The 14,649-nt window shown below is 46.6% G+C and overlaps 1 protein-coding gene across 5 annotated transcripts in view; it reads right to left on the bottom strand.

Annotated features, from left to right (window-relative positions):
- The window catches only part of RERE (arginine-glutamic acid dipeptide repeats), a 387,530-nt gene that overhangs the window by 76,702 nt on the left and 296,179 nt on the right, over positions 1–14,649 (bottom strand). For all 5 annotated transcript variants that reach the window (XM_079776772.1, XM_079776775.1, XM_079776773.1 and 2 more), the window contains one exon: positions 12,660–12,758. In XM_079776772.1, coding sequence (XP_079632898.1) covers positions 12,660–12,758 — 99 coding nt within the window. The remainder of the gene's footprint in view (positions 1–12,659; positions 12,759–14,649) is intronic.

The raw sequence follows: 14,649 nt of genomic DNA, 5'->3' as shown, positions 1-14,649 counted from the left end.
CCCTTGAAAATAAAATGAAAAACAGAGTTTCAGCAGCCTGGTGTTTGTTAATCTTTCAAGCTGAAGATTCTCCCCAAGGCTTCCCTCCTTCGAGCAAAAATGAAAAATGTCCCATAAAAATTACTCTTGATTTTAAAAGATTATTCTGAGTAGCAAGGAATAGTTTACAAAGAAAGCTTGTGTTCAATGTGGGGGTTACTTCCCAGGTCTCCATTCTCTTCGCATCGCCCCAAGGCCTGAACGCGTACATATGCACACAAACATGCGTCCAAGCCCCAAAGCCTGGAACAACTTATTGTTGGCTTAAAAAAATACCTAAAATTAGGGCTAAGGGATAAGAAACTTAAAAGCAAACATATTGGCCAAAGAAAAGAATAGCTTTGTTGAAAAAGAAAGAGAAAAACAAGTACATTAACGTTTTTGACCACAGTATGAGAGGAAGCTTAGAAAGCAATGAAGCCATGTCTGCGAAAGGCAAGGTCATGGCTGAATTTGTAGATTTAACCCACAGGCAGCTTCTACTGACATGAAATCCTGAAATATTTTCCCCCTTCTAATGCTTGGCCTCACTTACTAAAGGGTTTAAAAATACATTTCTCTTTATGGCTTGTTACACAGTTAGAATCTTTCTGCAAACTAAGTGACAAAACTGATTGCCTTACACCAACTTTCCTGCACATATAATTGATTTTTAATTTGCAGTCTCATTTCCCAAAGGACTTGACAATAAACTCTATCACACTACTGACTTCTTTAAACAACAGTCTGAATCAAAGGCTGCTGGGAGGCAATCACAGGAAAAACAGTTCAATTCCATTAATACTTGAAACATTAGGCAAATTTTCCCTGAATGGACATTCCCCTTTTGTAATATTAAAGGTTGGTTTTTACCATGGACCATCATAAGAAGACGTAACATGAGTGAGCAATATGTGTATTATTTATGTGTATTTCTCTTATTTTTCCTACTCTTATATCTAAGAATTAAGTTGTTCATAGGAAACATTACCAATTTAGCATGAAATTAGAGGAAGAGTAATCAGAGAGAAAGTCTACTTTGATTCCATTTAAAATCACTAGTACCTATTATGTGTTGTACTAAATACGACATGTCTACATTTCAGGTTCCAAGTGAATGGTAAAAATTTTCAGACAAAAATTTCATTAGAAAGTGAGATTATCAATGTTACGGTTCAATTTAGCTAAATGTACAGTTACATAAAACAATGTATGTACCTGAACAGAGATGCAAAGAGAGCACAAGACCAGAAAACTGTAAGGACGCCATTCTAATAGAAGAAAAATTCATATAAATTTTACAAAAGAAGAAAACAAACCGATTCACATTAGATTATCTACTGGATTCTCCTACCATCAACTTTTTCTGAATGAGTACATGACATGCCCAACTCTGGAAATCTGACCAGCCCTAAAATAAATGCTATACAGTAAGCCTTCCCTCACACTGATGATACAAAATGTAAAACTAGACACGATTACGGACATCTTAGAACCCATGTGACACCACAGCAGGCCTTGGGCGGCTCTCCTCCCTCACCCCCGTCCCTGCTCTCACCCCCACAGCCCCTGACGCTCCAGGACCTTCACTTGGGTTTTGCTGTGGATTCCGCTTTCTGCAGCTGCCACACACACAGTAAATAAAATGCATTGTATTTTTGCCGCGCTAAGCAGTCCGTCTGCTGGCACACCCAGATGCCTGGCTTGAAAAGAGGGAACAATGAGAACAATGTTTTCTGGAGCAGACATTCCAAAGGGGCAGCAAAGGCCTCTGAAGACACTGCTGGAGGAAGACACCTTGCGAACAGCTGTGATCCGTGTAAGTAATTCCCTGAGCAGCCACTCGGGTTCATTGGGTTACAAATATTCAACAACTTAGTTTGCCATGCCATGCCACGTCAATTCTGAAAGAAAGATTTTCATTTATATTTATGATAAACCTAACTTTAAATTGAAGGATGGTTTTAAAATTCATGAGTTTGAAAAGCCATATACATGACCAATTAAGTTTTATCACCACCACAGAATAGCTATCTTTGGGTAAAATTTTCAGAGGTTACTTGTATCTATTTGTTCACCTCAATGTATTACATCAAAACTGGTGTAACGTATTTACAGGCAAGCATCCTTCAAGATAAAGGTTACAGTGACCCAAGATGAAATGGAAACACTGCCGGAACAGCATAAGCAACACCTTTTCCTTACGCAACACCTGGACTTCTGCTGAAAGCTAATTCAACATGAAAACTATTTCCAAAACCAACAGCCAAATGGATGGGAAGCAAAGGGTGAACTGCGCTGCTCAGTGGAGCACCCAATCTTACAACCTCCCAAGTCAGGCCAAACTCCACAAGGAAAATGCAAGCCCGGAATTTTAAAAAGAATTCAATTAGCATCCCCAGTATTTCCATAATCAACAGCTGAATGCTAATTAAGAGCACAGCATCAAGCAGCAACGGAATCCCAGTGCAATAAGCAACAAGACAACAGCAGCATTTGCTACCTTCAGCTTGCATGCATAAATAAACAGAGTAACTATCCAAGCATGCAAGGGTGACTTAATCCGTTTCGATTAGGTGCAATTCAGCCTGGGGGCTTTGTGCTATATTTAAATGTGTTCATCATGTTTAATTAAAAGCCTAATAATCTAGGGTTTCAGGTTTTTACAAAAGTTCTGATCTGTATTTTCGTATTTCTCTTCATAAGTTCTACTGATTTGGATGGCTTCCTGAAAAGGAACAATGTTTGTAGCATAATGTGCGTGAAACTAGTTAACCACAGTATAACTCCAACGCAGCAGCCAGCATTCACATTGGCTCCATCCTGGCCCACACCACGGGATTTAATAAACTTTAGGAACTGGCCTGACACTTCTTTTCAAATGCTTCTCTGACCTGACCCGGTTTATTTCGCCTGAAAGACGTGGCCATGAGCTAGCTCCCAAGGTGTTTCTCAGTCATTCCACTAAAGACGAGTCCAGGTGACCCTATCTGGCCTCGGATCTGACAGAAACTGGCACAAATCCTGCCTTAGTTCAACAGATTTAAAGTATCTTGGCCCCAAAGCAACTTCAAAAAGCATCATCACATCTATCCACACAGACACTGCCCCAGGAGTTACTGAAAGCGGCGATGGAAGGTCTTCCGCTGTGTAATTCTGAGGCCCAACTTCTCAAGAATTAGTGCGTGTCTGGAAGGTCTATGAAGAGGAGGTCAGTGACAGTATCATTAACAGTAACTCAGAAACTTTTTCCAAAAGTGTAACTTTCAAGCATGTAAAAGTGTTTCTCTTTTATCCTGATGCATAATTATTAACTATGACAAGTTTTAAAATGCTGGATTAAGAGCAATCTTAATTACAGTGAACAATCTTTAAAAATAATAATCTTCAATGAAGGGCCATCAATGTTACTCAAGTCCTTCACAGGCAGAGGTGTTCTCCTCTCGCAGACATGATTCCCACCATGAATAAATCCTCCCTCTTAATCCTTTTACAAACCAGGAGGACAACTGACTCAGAAATAAAGGCTGAGGAACAGAGCTCGTGAGGACCACACAAGCCTAGCATGAAGAGCAAAGGATTAAGTGTCGATAAATGTAAGAGGAGCTGCAGTTCGGGGAGGGGCAGTCACCATGGGGTAAGGATGAGTCTCTAGGCCTCGGAGAAGGTTCCGGCCTGGACTGGCCCGGGAGAGATCAGCCCATTCTGGAACAGTGGCCCCGTGAAGCCGGAAGTACACGAGCTGCCCTTTTCGGCCCAACTGAGGATTCAGGCATCAGGTACTCATCCTACCAAGCCTCTCACACAGTGTTCACTCAGATAAATGCAAAGGAAAACACTGATGTTGTTGCACTCAGATCAAACTCATACCCTGGAGGCAATGAACTAGACAAATAACTAGAATGTCCAAGTTCGTAGAAAACTGAGAGGGGAAAGGGTGAGGAAGGCCTTATTTTAGTTGGGACACATTTGTTTTGCTTATTCCTGTGCTTCCGGGATGAGAAAATCTGGTAAATTCAACAGAAGGAGGCCACATGCACGCACCGACAGGTGTTTTCTCACGGCCCGAACCAGGCTAAGGAAGGAGTCCTATTGGTCCAGGTGCCTATTGCCACATGAAAAGTATTCAAAGATTTAGTCTAGATACCTTCATCAAAAGCTCCCTTCTGTGGACGAAAGGGGCCGCATCCTGACCTGACCAGCTCAGGGGAGGCCTGCATGGCGGTCTTGCAAACTCAGAGACCTAAAGGAACCACAAAGGATGGCCTGAAATTTAACTAAAAGCAGTTACATCCCAGGCTAGTATCTTCACTGACAAGGTCAATCTTTACCTTAACAGAGTCTGTCTGTCTTTCTGAATCTATGATAACGTATCATTGAAATGTCTGGGTAACTTGTAACTTCCCTTTTTCTGGAGCCCCTGGGGCACAAGCAAATGTGGTGGGGCGCCAGGACAGATACCACAAATTCCTTCATTATCATGTTAATTGTTCCTGCACCCACCTAAGTATGTGTCCATCATTTTACTTTTTATTCAATCCCAGGGGTTTCCCTCACTTTGCTTTCTCCCAACTCCTTAATCCGTCACCAATGAATTTCAAGTAACCCACCTATGTCCCTCCTTTGATGGCAATGTATAAATAATAGTATAGATGTAACCCGCCGTTCTCCGGAGCATTATCTCAATTCGTTGAGGTTCTGCTTCCTGGCATGTGTCGACAGTTTGGCTCAAATAAACTCACAAAAATTCCTTACAGGTTTCAGTGTTTTTTTTACGTTAACACTTGGGCCCATCAATTATTCAGTCACTCTCTGATTCATTTTTGAGGTTTTAGAAAGCGAAGCTGAACTTCGTGTAAATAAGGGCACCGGGTAACCCCTAGGCCCTGCAGGGCTGGATGGGCAGCCCTTTCCGCCCCTCCTCCCAGGGCCAGACTGGAAACAACACTAACGTGGGAACACACACCCGGAATGACCAACCGAGGTCCAGCTGCGGGAGACAGAAAACAGTGGGGAGAGGAGCTGACGCAGCTCCCACGGGAGGCAGGCCGACAGTGAGGAGGGAGCGTGCTCCCTGAGAAGGAAGAGGCCTGGAACCCAGGTTGGCTCCACTCCCCGGAGCACCCTAGAGGAGACCCGGCCACAGAACATCCAGCCGCAAAGGCTGCGGGCTGCTGGCCGAGTAGAAAGCTACAGTTTTTTCTTTTTTAAACCCGAGCGAGCACAGGCATTTTCACTTGCAGCTCCTCACTTAAGGTGCGGGGAGGGAGACTGCAGCTCCTCACCTGAGGCCGCGGTGCGGGGAGGGAGACTGCAGCTCCTCACCTGAGGCCGCGGTGCGGGGAGGGAGGGGGATGGCAGCTTCTCACCTGAGGCCGCGGTGCGGGGAGGGGGACTGCAGCTCCTCACCTGAGGCCGCGGTGCGGGGAGGGGGACTGCAGCTCCTCACCTGAGGCCGCGGTGCGGGGAGGGAGGGGGATGGCAGCTTCTCACCTGAGGCCGCGGTGCGGGGAGGGGGACTGCAGCTCCTCACCTGAGGCCGCGGTGCGGGGAGGGAGACTGCAGCTCCTCACCTGAGGCCGCGGTGCGGGAGGGGGACTGCAGCTCCTCACCTGAGGCCGCGGTGCGGGAGGGAGACGGCAGCTCCTCACCTGAGGCCGCGGTGCGGGGAGGGGGAACTGCAGCTCCTCACCTGAGGCCGCGGTGCGGGGAGGGGGACTGCAGCTCCTCACCTGAGGCCGCGGTGCGGGGAGGGGGACTGCAGCTCCTCACCTGAGGCCGCGGTGCGGGGAGGGAGGGAGACTGCAGCTCCTCACCTGAGGCCGCGGTGCGGGGAGGGAGGGAGACTGCAGCTCCTCACCTGAGGCCGCGGTGCGGGGAGGGAGGGGGACTGCAGCTCCTCACCTGAGGCCGCGGTGCGGGGAGGGGGAACTGCAGCTCCTCACCTGAGGCCGCGGTGCGGGGAGGGGGACTGCAGCTCCTCACCTGAGGCCGCGGTGCGGGGAGGGAGGGAGACTGCAGCTCCTCACCTGAGGCCACGGTGCGGGGAGGGGGACTGCAGCTCCTCACCTGAGGCCGCGGTGCGGGAGGGAGACCGGGGCTTGAGGTGCCTAAGGGGCGTCGGCGGCGGGAAGCCTGGCTGGGAGACGCGGAGAAGCAGCAGCCAGGAGTCCTGCTTTGGGTCTTAGGCCCAAACCAAAAGGACCATTTGTCCCAAGAGGAGGAACCCTCCCAGGAGCCCCCGGGCAGCAGAAGAGGAACTCCGCCCCAGGTTCGGCAGGTCCCACCCCCAGGAGCCTGCCGGCCACACCCCGCATGGACCTCCTCAGAGCACACACAGCGGAGGCCCAGCCCCGGGGTGGGACAGTCCCAGGGGCGTCGGTGACTGGACTGGGGGAGGGGCGGGCCGCCCCACATCACAGGAACCCCGCACAGGAGAGCGGCCCGTGGGGTGCACACAGGATCGCTGTCCGCTGAGGCAGTGACATGTGGGGCCACGCGCAGAGAGCAGCTCAGGGACAGGGAACGCCCAGCACCTTCCCCAGAGCCGAGCAGCACCGCCCCGGCCGGAGCCCTTTCCGAAACCGCCTTCCCAGTGACGGAGACTGGCGGCTGGCTAGCAGGCCGGGGCCGGGAGAGGCCGGGCCGGGGCGCCAGGGGCAGAGTGCGGACCCAGCCCCGGGCCCCTGCTGCTCACAGACCTGCTTGGAGGCAGACTGGCCCCTCGGCTGCAGCCGCGTCCTGTGGAGACGGCCACCACCTGTGGACCGCTTGGAGCTTCAAGCCGGTGCTGAAGGCCCGGGACAGCTCCTGGCGGAGGTGGGCACCTAACTCGCCGGGCAGCCCCGAACTGGCAGCCAGCCAGCCGGGCATCAGAAGAGCGGATCTAAGGGCGCTCCCGGGGGACACGAAATTCCGCTGAAACGAACACCACTTCCCTTTCCTTTTTCTTTTCCTCCCCCCTTTAAAATTTCTCTTCTTTAACTGCTTCATTGATTTATTATTCTAGTTTCTATTGTTTTGTTCATATATCTAATTTTCCTCTTCAATCTTTTTTTTTCTTTCTCTTTTCCTTTTCTCCTACTTTCTCATCCCCCCACCCCCTTATTTTGGGTCTATCTGCTTTCTCCTCTATTTTCCTTTAAAAAATTTTTTTCCTTTTCTTTTTTCCTCCTGTATTTTAAACTGTTTTCCTTCTCCTATTCCCCAATTCTCTACTCTTAATTTCTTTATTTCAGCTCTGCACCTACATATTCCTCCCCCCCTTTTTTGTTTTTGTGTTTTTTGTTTTATTTTTCTCCTCATATTCTTTCTTTCTTTTCTTCTATCATTCTTGGTCTCTTTTCTAATTCTGTCTTCTCTGGTGGTTGCTTTTGTTGTTGCTGTAGGAGTCTTGTGCATGTTTTTGTCTTGTTTTGCATTTTGTGGTGCTATATTTTGTTCTATTCTGTCCGCACCTGCACAGCAACTCACACGATGTGGTCGGGGCTGAGCCACACAGTCAGCCAGAGTGAGAGGAGATTCCACCCACGAGAGGGACAATAACATTCAAGACCAACCACCACAGGAGAACCCAAGTAACTCAAGCAAGGGGCTCTCCCAGAGCACCCAGCTCAGGAGGCCTAAGAGACTGCACCCCTGGGCCCCACAAAACATCTTCTACTTAAGACCATGCTACCAAGTCTGGGAGGTACAGCAGTCTGATCTAACACATAGAAACAAAAACAAAGGGACAACAAAAATGGGGAGATAAAAACAATTCCCAAATGAAAGAAAGGGAGGAATTGCCAGGAAAAGACCTAAATGAAACAGAGGCAAGCAGTTTGTCAAATAAAGAATTCAAAGTAATGGTAATAAGGGTGCTCAAACAACTCAGTGAGAATTACAAGCAACTTAATGAGAATTATAAGGGACTTAATGAGAGCTACACCAACATGAAAAGAGAGGTTGAAACAATAAATAAGAATCAATTGGAAATGAGGAATGACATAGCTGAAATAATGAACACCCTGGAAGGATTCAACAGTAGACCAGAAGAAGCAAAGGACTGAATCAGCAAATTAGAAGACAAGGTAAAAAAAACAAAAAAAACCCAAAACCTATTCAGAGCAGCAAATGGAAAAAAAAAAAATAATTAAAAAGCAGGAGGAGAGTTTAAGGGAGTTTGGGGACAACATGAAATGTAACAACATTCACATCATGGATTGGTAGAATCAACATTATTAAAATGTCCCTACTACCCAAAGCAATCTATACATCCAATGCACTCCCCATTAAAATACCAACGGCATATTTCACAGATCTAGAACAAATTCTCCAAAAATTTATATGGGATCAAAAATGACCCTGACTAGTCACAGCAATCTTAAGAAAGGAGAACAAAGTTGGAGAAATCACAATACCAGATATCAAGTTATAATACAAAGCCACTGTACTCCAAACAGCATGGTACTGGCACAAGAAAAGGCATATAGGCCAATGGAACAGAACAGAGAACCCAGAAATTGACCCGAGCCATTATACTCAATATTTGACAAAGGAGGCAAGAGCATGCAGTGGAATAAGAAAGTCTTTTCAATAAATGATGCTGGGAAAACTGTATAGGTCCATGCTAAAAAAAATGAACTAGGCCACCAACTTACACCATACACAAGAATAATCTTAAAATGGATAAAAGACTAAAATGTAAGTTGTAAAATCATAAAAATCTTAGAAGAAACCATAGGCAGCAAAATCTCAGACATCTCTCGTAGCAATATGTTTACTGATGCATCTCCTAGGACAAAGGAAACTAAGAAGAAAATAAACAAATGGAACATAAAAATAAAAAGCTTCTGCACAGCAAAAGAACCATCAACAAAATAAAAGGAGAGCCCACTGCATGGGAGAACATATTTACCAACAATACATCTGATAAGGGCTTAATTTCCAAAATACATAAAATACTCCTACACCTCAACAAAAGACAAACAATACAATAAAAAAAAATGGGCAGAGGACCTAAATAGACACTTCTCCAAAAAGGACATACTAATGGCCAAGAGACATATGAAAAATGCTCAACATCACTAATCACCAGAGAGATGCAAATTAAAACAACAATGAGGTACCATCTATCAGAATGGCTGTCATCAACAAACAACAAGTGCTGGCGAGGATGTGGAGAAAAGGGAACCCTCGTGCACTGCTGGTGGGAATGCAAACTGGTGCAGCCACTGTGGAAAGCAGTATGAAGTTTCCTCAAAAAATTAAAAATGCAACTGCCATTTGACCCAGTGATCCCACTTCTAGGAATATATCCTAAGAAACCCAAAACACCTATCAGAAATAATATATGCACTTCTATGTTCATAGCAACACAATTGTAATAGTTAAGATTTGGAAACAGCCCAAGTGCCCATCAGCAGTAGGTAAGTGGATAAAAATGCTGTGGTACATTTACACAGTGGAATGCTACATGCAGGAGTAAAAAAGGAACTCTTACTATTTGCAACAGCATGGATGGACCTGGAGAGTATTATGCTAAGCGAAATAAGCCAGTCAGAGAAAGGTAAGCATCATATGATCTCACTCATATGTAGAATCTAATGAACAAAATAAACTGATGAGCAAACTAGATCCAGAGACATAGAAGCATGGACCAGTATGATTAATTTCAGAGGGAATGGGTGGGTAGGTGGGTGGGGAGAGAGAGTAACTGGGGAATTTATATGCATACTAGAGGCCCGGTGCATGAAATTCATGCACGGGGGTTGGGGTGTATGTGTCCCTAAGCCCAGCCTGCACCCTCTCCAATCTGGGACATCCCTCTCACAATCCAGGACTGCTGGCTCCCAACCGCTCGCCTGCCTGCCTGCCTGATTGCCCCTAACTGCTTCTGCCTGCCAGTCTGATCACCCCCTAACCACTCCCTTGCCAGCCTGATTGATGCCTAACTGCTCCCCTGCTGGCCTGGTCACTCCTAATTGTCCTCCCCTGCCAGCCTGGTCGCCCCCAGCTGCCCTCCCCTGCAGGCCTGGTCACCCCAAGTGCCCTCCCCTGAAGGCCTGGTCACCCCTAACTTCCCTCCCCTGCAGGCCTGATCCCTCCCAACTGCCCTCCCCTGCTGGCCTGATCACCCACAGCTGCCCTCCCCTGCTGGCCATCTTGTGTCCACATGGGGGTGGCCATCTTTGACCACATGGGGAGGCCATCTTGTGTGTTGGAGTGATGGTCAATTAGCATATCACCTCTTTATTATATAGGCTATGCATAGCCCATGGACACAGACAATAGTCTGGTGAAGGCCTGGGAGGGGTGGGTACTGGGTAGAGAGGGTCACTGGGGGGAAAAATAAAAACTAAGGGGACATCTGTAATACTTCCAACAATAAAGATAAATGGAAAAAAAATCTCAAAACTCCCACTGAAACCTGTGTCATTACCCTGTACTTGGGAAGCACAGCGCCCTGGAGTCCTGTTTCGTTTTTCAAATGGAGCTGGACTTTCCCACGTGTGAGACGCCCCTTCCCATCTACTCTCTGCTCAAGTCCCCACGCAGCAGTGGTGGGGACACAGTCCACAATGTGCCCGTATAAGCTGTAGGAAAAGGAAGCCAGCTTTCTTTTAAGCTGGAATTTTAAAATTCCAAAGGGAATGAAAGGTCAAGGCAGAAAATAAGGGAGAGAGAAGGGGGTCATGACTAGAGAGGAGCTGGGGAAGCATGAGTGAAAAGGGAGGGACCATCAGGAAGACGAGGTGGCGGAGAGGAGAGACCAAAAGGGAAGGAGGGAAAAGCTCAAGAACTGAGGGAGGATAAGGACGAGAAACCGCTAACGCGTATGTGTGTAAATGGTCACATTCTACACATTATTCCATCCCTTTCATCTCCTTACGTCTTTCTTCTACAAAGGACTGTAGAATTTTAAATTTTATCCATCAAAGCTCTTATCTCCTCACCCAAGTAGGTCTACAGTGAAAAACAACATCAAATGACTTTTCTTTCTTTTTTTTTTCAAATGACTTTTCAAAACAAGTGAGTTTAACATCTTTACTTTGGTCATTGTCTGAACAATCTCAAATGCTTAAGATGTCTCCATCACTTTCATAATCATGTAAGGTTTAAACATTTTTAACTTCAAACAGCACCACCAACTTCACATACGCCTGATAAACTTAGAGTCTTAAGGGACTACTATTACTCAACCTTCAAGGGCCACTTCAGTCCATCCCCACTGTGTCCTAGATTTTCCCACTCCTCTCAAACTCCCCCCTCCCCCAGGCAACCATGAACAAACGTTCATACTCCACCTTCGGTATACACCCCGGATCTCACTGCACTAACAGTTCCTGGTCTTGGACCTGGACTCCCACAACAGCCCCCAAAGCTCACTCTCCACTCGGCACAGTGCACCCACTGAGCCACTCCTCGGCTCAGAATCTACAGAGCGAACAGCAAGTGCTGACTGTAGGTCCACTGGCCACATCTGATCTGCCCCCTGCAAGACCCCCTCCCCTGCCACCCACCTCCAGACAATGTGTTCCTACCTCGTTCTCGAACGTGCCAGGTGTGCTTAGGGCCCGGAATTCCCCGATATCCAAAAGGCTCACCTCCTCACTTCACTAAGGTCTCTGCTCAAGTGGTACTTACCAGGCCTTCTGAGCCCCTTACAAAAGACAGCAAGCACCCCTCCCCAGGGTATCCCCAACCTTCAGACCTCAGCACACATGCCACCACTTGACACATACTGATGTACAGGGGGTCTCTCTCTTAAAACATTGTGAGGAGGGACCTTGTGTGGCTCCTGATATGGCTCCTGACACATTATTAGCCCTCAATAAATATTGCTGAAAAAATGAAAGAGCAGGAACACGAAAGCACATAAAATCTCTAAGCACGCTTTCTTAGCATATTTTAAAACACAGGTGAGGAACTTACAATCAGTATGTGTCGCAGTGCCAGCCTTCATCTTAATTTCACTCAACATAAAGGGCAAATGTCAAGCAGTAGGTAACACTCATTGGCAAAAGCACAAGACACTCGGTAAGTTTTTTCTAGCAATACCTTTCCAAAGTCACAAGATGGGGACCTGGCTTCGTGAGGACTGCTGGTAGGAATCCGTGGGTTTGTGAATCTCTATTTGTGTGCACATTTCTACCTCTTCGCCTTCTTTAAGGGCCATGGTAACAGAACGCATATGGAAGATCCAATTATTTGATCAAGTCTATACTTCCTACTCTTGACTAATGTCCTTCAGGTTAGGGATCCTGCCAGCCTTCAAGATAAAAGTCACCAGCCCTACTCTCGGTTACTGTATGTATCAACTGGTTTTAATATGCTTGTGTTTTCAAACAGGGAAGTGCCAAACACTAGCTTGAACCAAAAACCAACCAACCAACAAACTTTTTAAAAGAATAACTCAATTTCCTCTCTTTGCATGGAACCTGGGAAAATCTTTCCCATCATCTATGGAACCCCAGCTTACTAAAACCACACCTTTCTGTACAACCCTGAAGGCTCCTGCCCTTGCCCGATGGATGCCACAGCCAGTCTGTACACGAGACTGAGTCTTTGGAATGAGCCCCTTGCCCCCGAGTAGCAGGTCACACATGGAGAAGCAAACACCCAATGACCTGAGCACGAGGCACACTGCCCCAGCTTACCACTTCGTCCTCGGTCCAGCATTTTTCGATCAGCTTAGGCACAGGCTTCTTGACCAGGCGCTGCAGGGCTTTGCCAGCATCATATCCGCTTTCGTGGAGCTAAACAACAACAGTTTTAGTTAGTTAACTGCAACAATAACAGAACGGGAAGCACATCAATAACGGGAAGCCCCGAGTTTACTCGACTAGAACTGCTAACTGGGCACACAGACTCACAATCATCTCAGTCATCAGGATAATTTACTCAGCCACCCTTCCAGTTCCAGCTGTTCTGAGAGAGGGTGACAGATAGGGCAGGGAACCTTTTGGCAATGACAGGAATAGAATTAAGAACAATAATATTTACTAAACAGCTGGCCTGGCACAGTGCTAAGCACATCCCATGCACTCATTATATTTCTTAATCTACCAGGAAGGTATTCTCTCATTTAATCTTATGGGATAGGTACTATTATCCTCCCATTTCACAGATGAGGAGACTAAGGCAACGCAAGGTCAAGTAAAGGTGCTCACCACACTAAGCCAGTGGGCAATAGAGCCAAGAGACCCAGCCCCAGCTAAGGTGATCCTTACTCTGTCCCATTCTCCCCAAAGCAGCCTAACGACACTCTAGATTATGCTCTTTCTCTTAAGTCTTTATTTTATTTTTTAAAATATATTTTATTGATTTTTTACAGAGAGAAAGGGAGAGAGATAGTCAGAAACATCGATGTGAGAGAAACATCGATCAGCTGCCTCCTGCACAGATGTGCCTGCAACCAAGGTACATGCCCTTGACCGGAATCGAACCTGGGACCTTTCAGTCCGTAGGCTGACGCTCTATCCACTGAGCCAAACCGGTTTCGGCTCTCTTAAGTCTTTAAACTGCAGTAATTTCGCTAAAAAAATCTCAAGTACCTACAAAATGTAAGAGCTTTTAAAAGAAACAAATAATTCTGTAACTGTATACTAACATTGCAGGACATATGAATGAAGATGCTAGTTTATCTACTCGTTCTAATGAACTTTTCTCACTCCAGGTCCTTTTTGAGGCCAGGCAGTGCCTGGTGCCACTGACCCCGCTGTCTCTGGCTGGCTTCCTGTGACCCCACCCACTCCTGGTCCCCGAGTCTCAACTTGCAGACAGTGGAGAGAAGAAGGCGGCAGAAAGATCCACGTGCTCAATCTGCCTTTCCACATTGTGGCCAATCCTCCAGAACTCTCACCGGAAACCTGCCTTTCCCTCTCGGATCTGTTTCTCTGATACAAGAACCTGTTTTGGCTAAGACTTGTATCTCCAGTGCCTAGCACAGGCCGCAGCATAAGGTGATCCAGAAGAAATACTCCTTAAATTAATTACTAAATGCCTTTAACGAGTGTCCCTAGGTAGCCTGAACCCAAATCTAAATCTCCATTTACTTGAATTCATTCAGCCTTATGTTGACCGAGAGCCTATTACACACCAGGCATTGTACTAGGTCCTGGGGATGCAGCAGCAAACAAAACAGGCAGAGGCATCCCTGCCCTCAGGGAGTGGAATTCCCATCTTTTCACCTGGCTTCAACACCTTATTTGAACACACCACTGGTATTTGCTGAACACTCAGTACAAATAAGTCACAAACCTTATTAGGTCACAGTTTTCATTTCCAGAAAACTCACAAACTAGTGGGGATGTGTTATGAGTATACAATACATGCAAGATGACAATATCAAGTAGGTTGTAGAAGCTACTATCATCAAGGTGTAGGCAAAGAGCTGCGGACTCACACAAGGAGAGCGCCCTGGGTTTCTTCTCTTTAGTAAGAGTCTCAGAAGGATGCAGACTGCCTTACTAGCAACTGCTGTAGCGCCAGGGCTGGGCAAAAGCCTGTGGTCAGTATTTGTTGAATGAAATAAACATTTCACAAATACTCATTCACGGAAACAGAATGTATTACATATTAAAATGTTCTGAGCATTCTCACAGTTTGGAGGTCCCCAATTTATTTTAAATCCAGACTGTCCAAAGA

The sequence above is a fragment of the Cnephaeus nilssonii genome, assembly GCF_951640355.1.
Source record: "Cnephaeus nilssonii genome assembly, chromosome: 7".
NCBI lineage: Eukaryota > Metazoa > Chordata > Mammalia > Chiroptera > Vespertilionidae > Cnephaeus > Cnephaeus nilssonii.
This window is presented reverse-complemented; position numbering and strand designations above follow the sequence as displayed.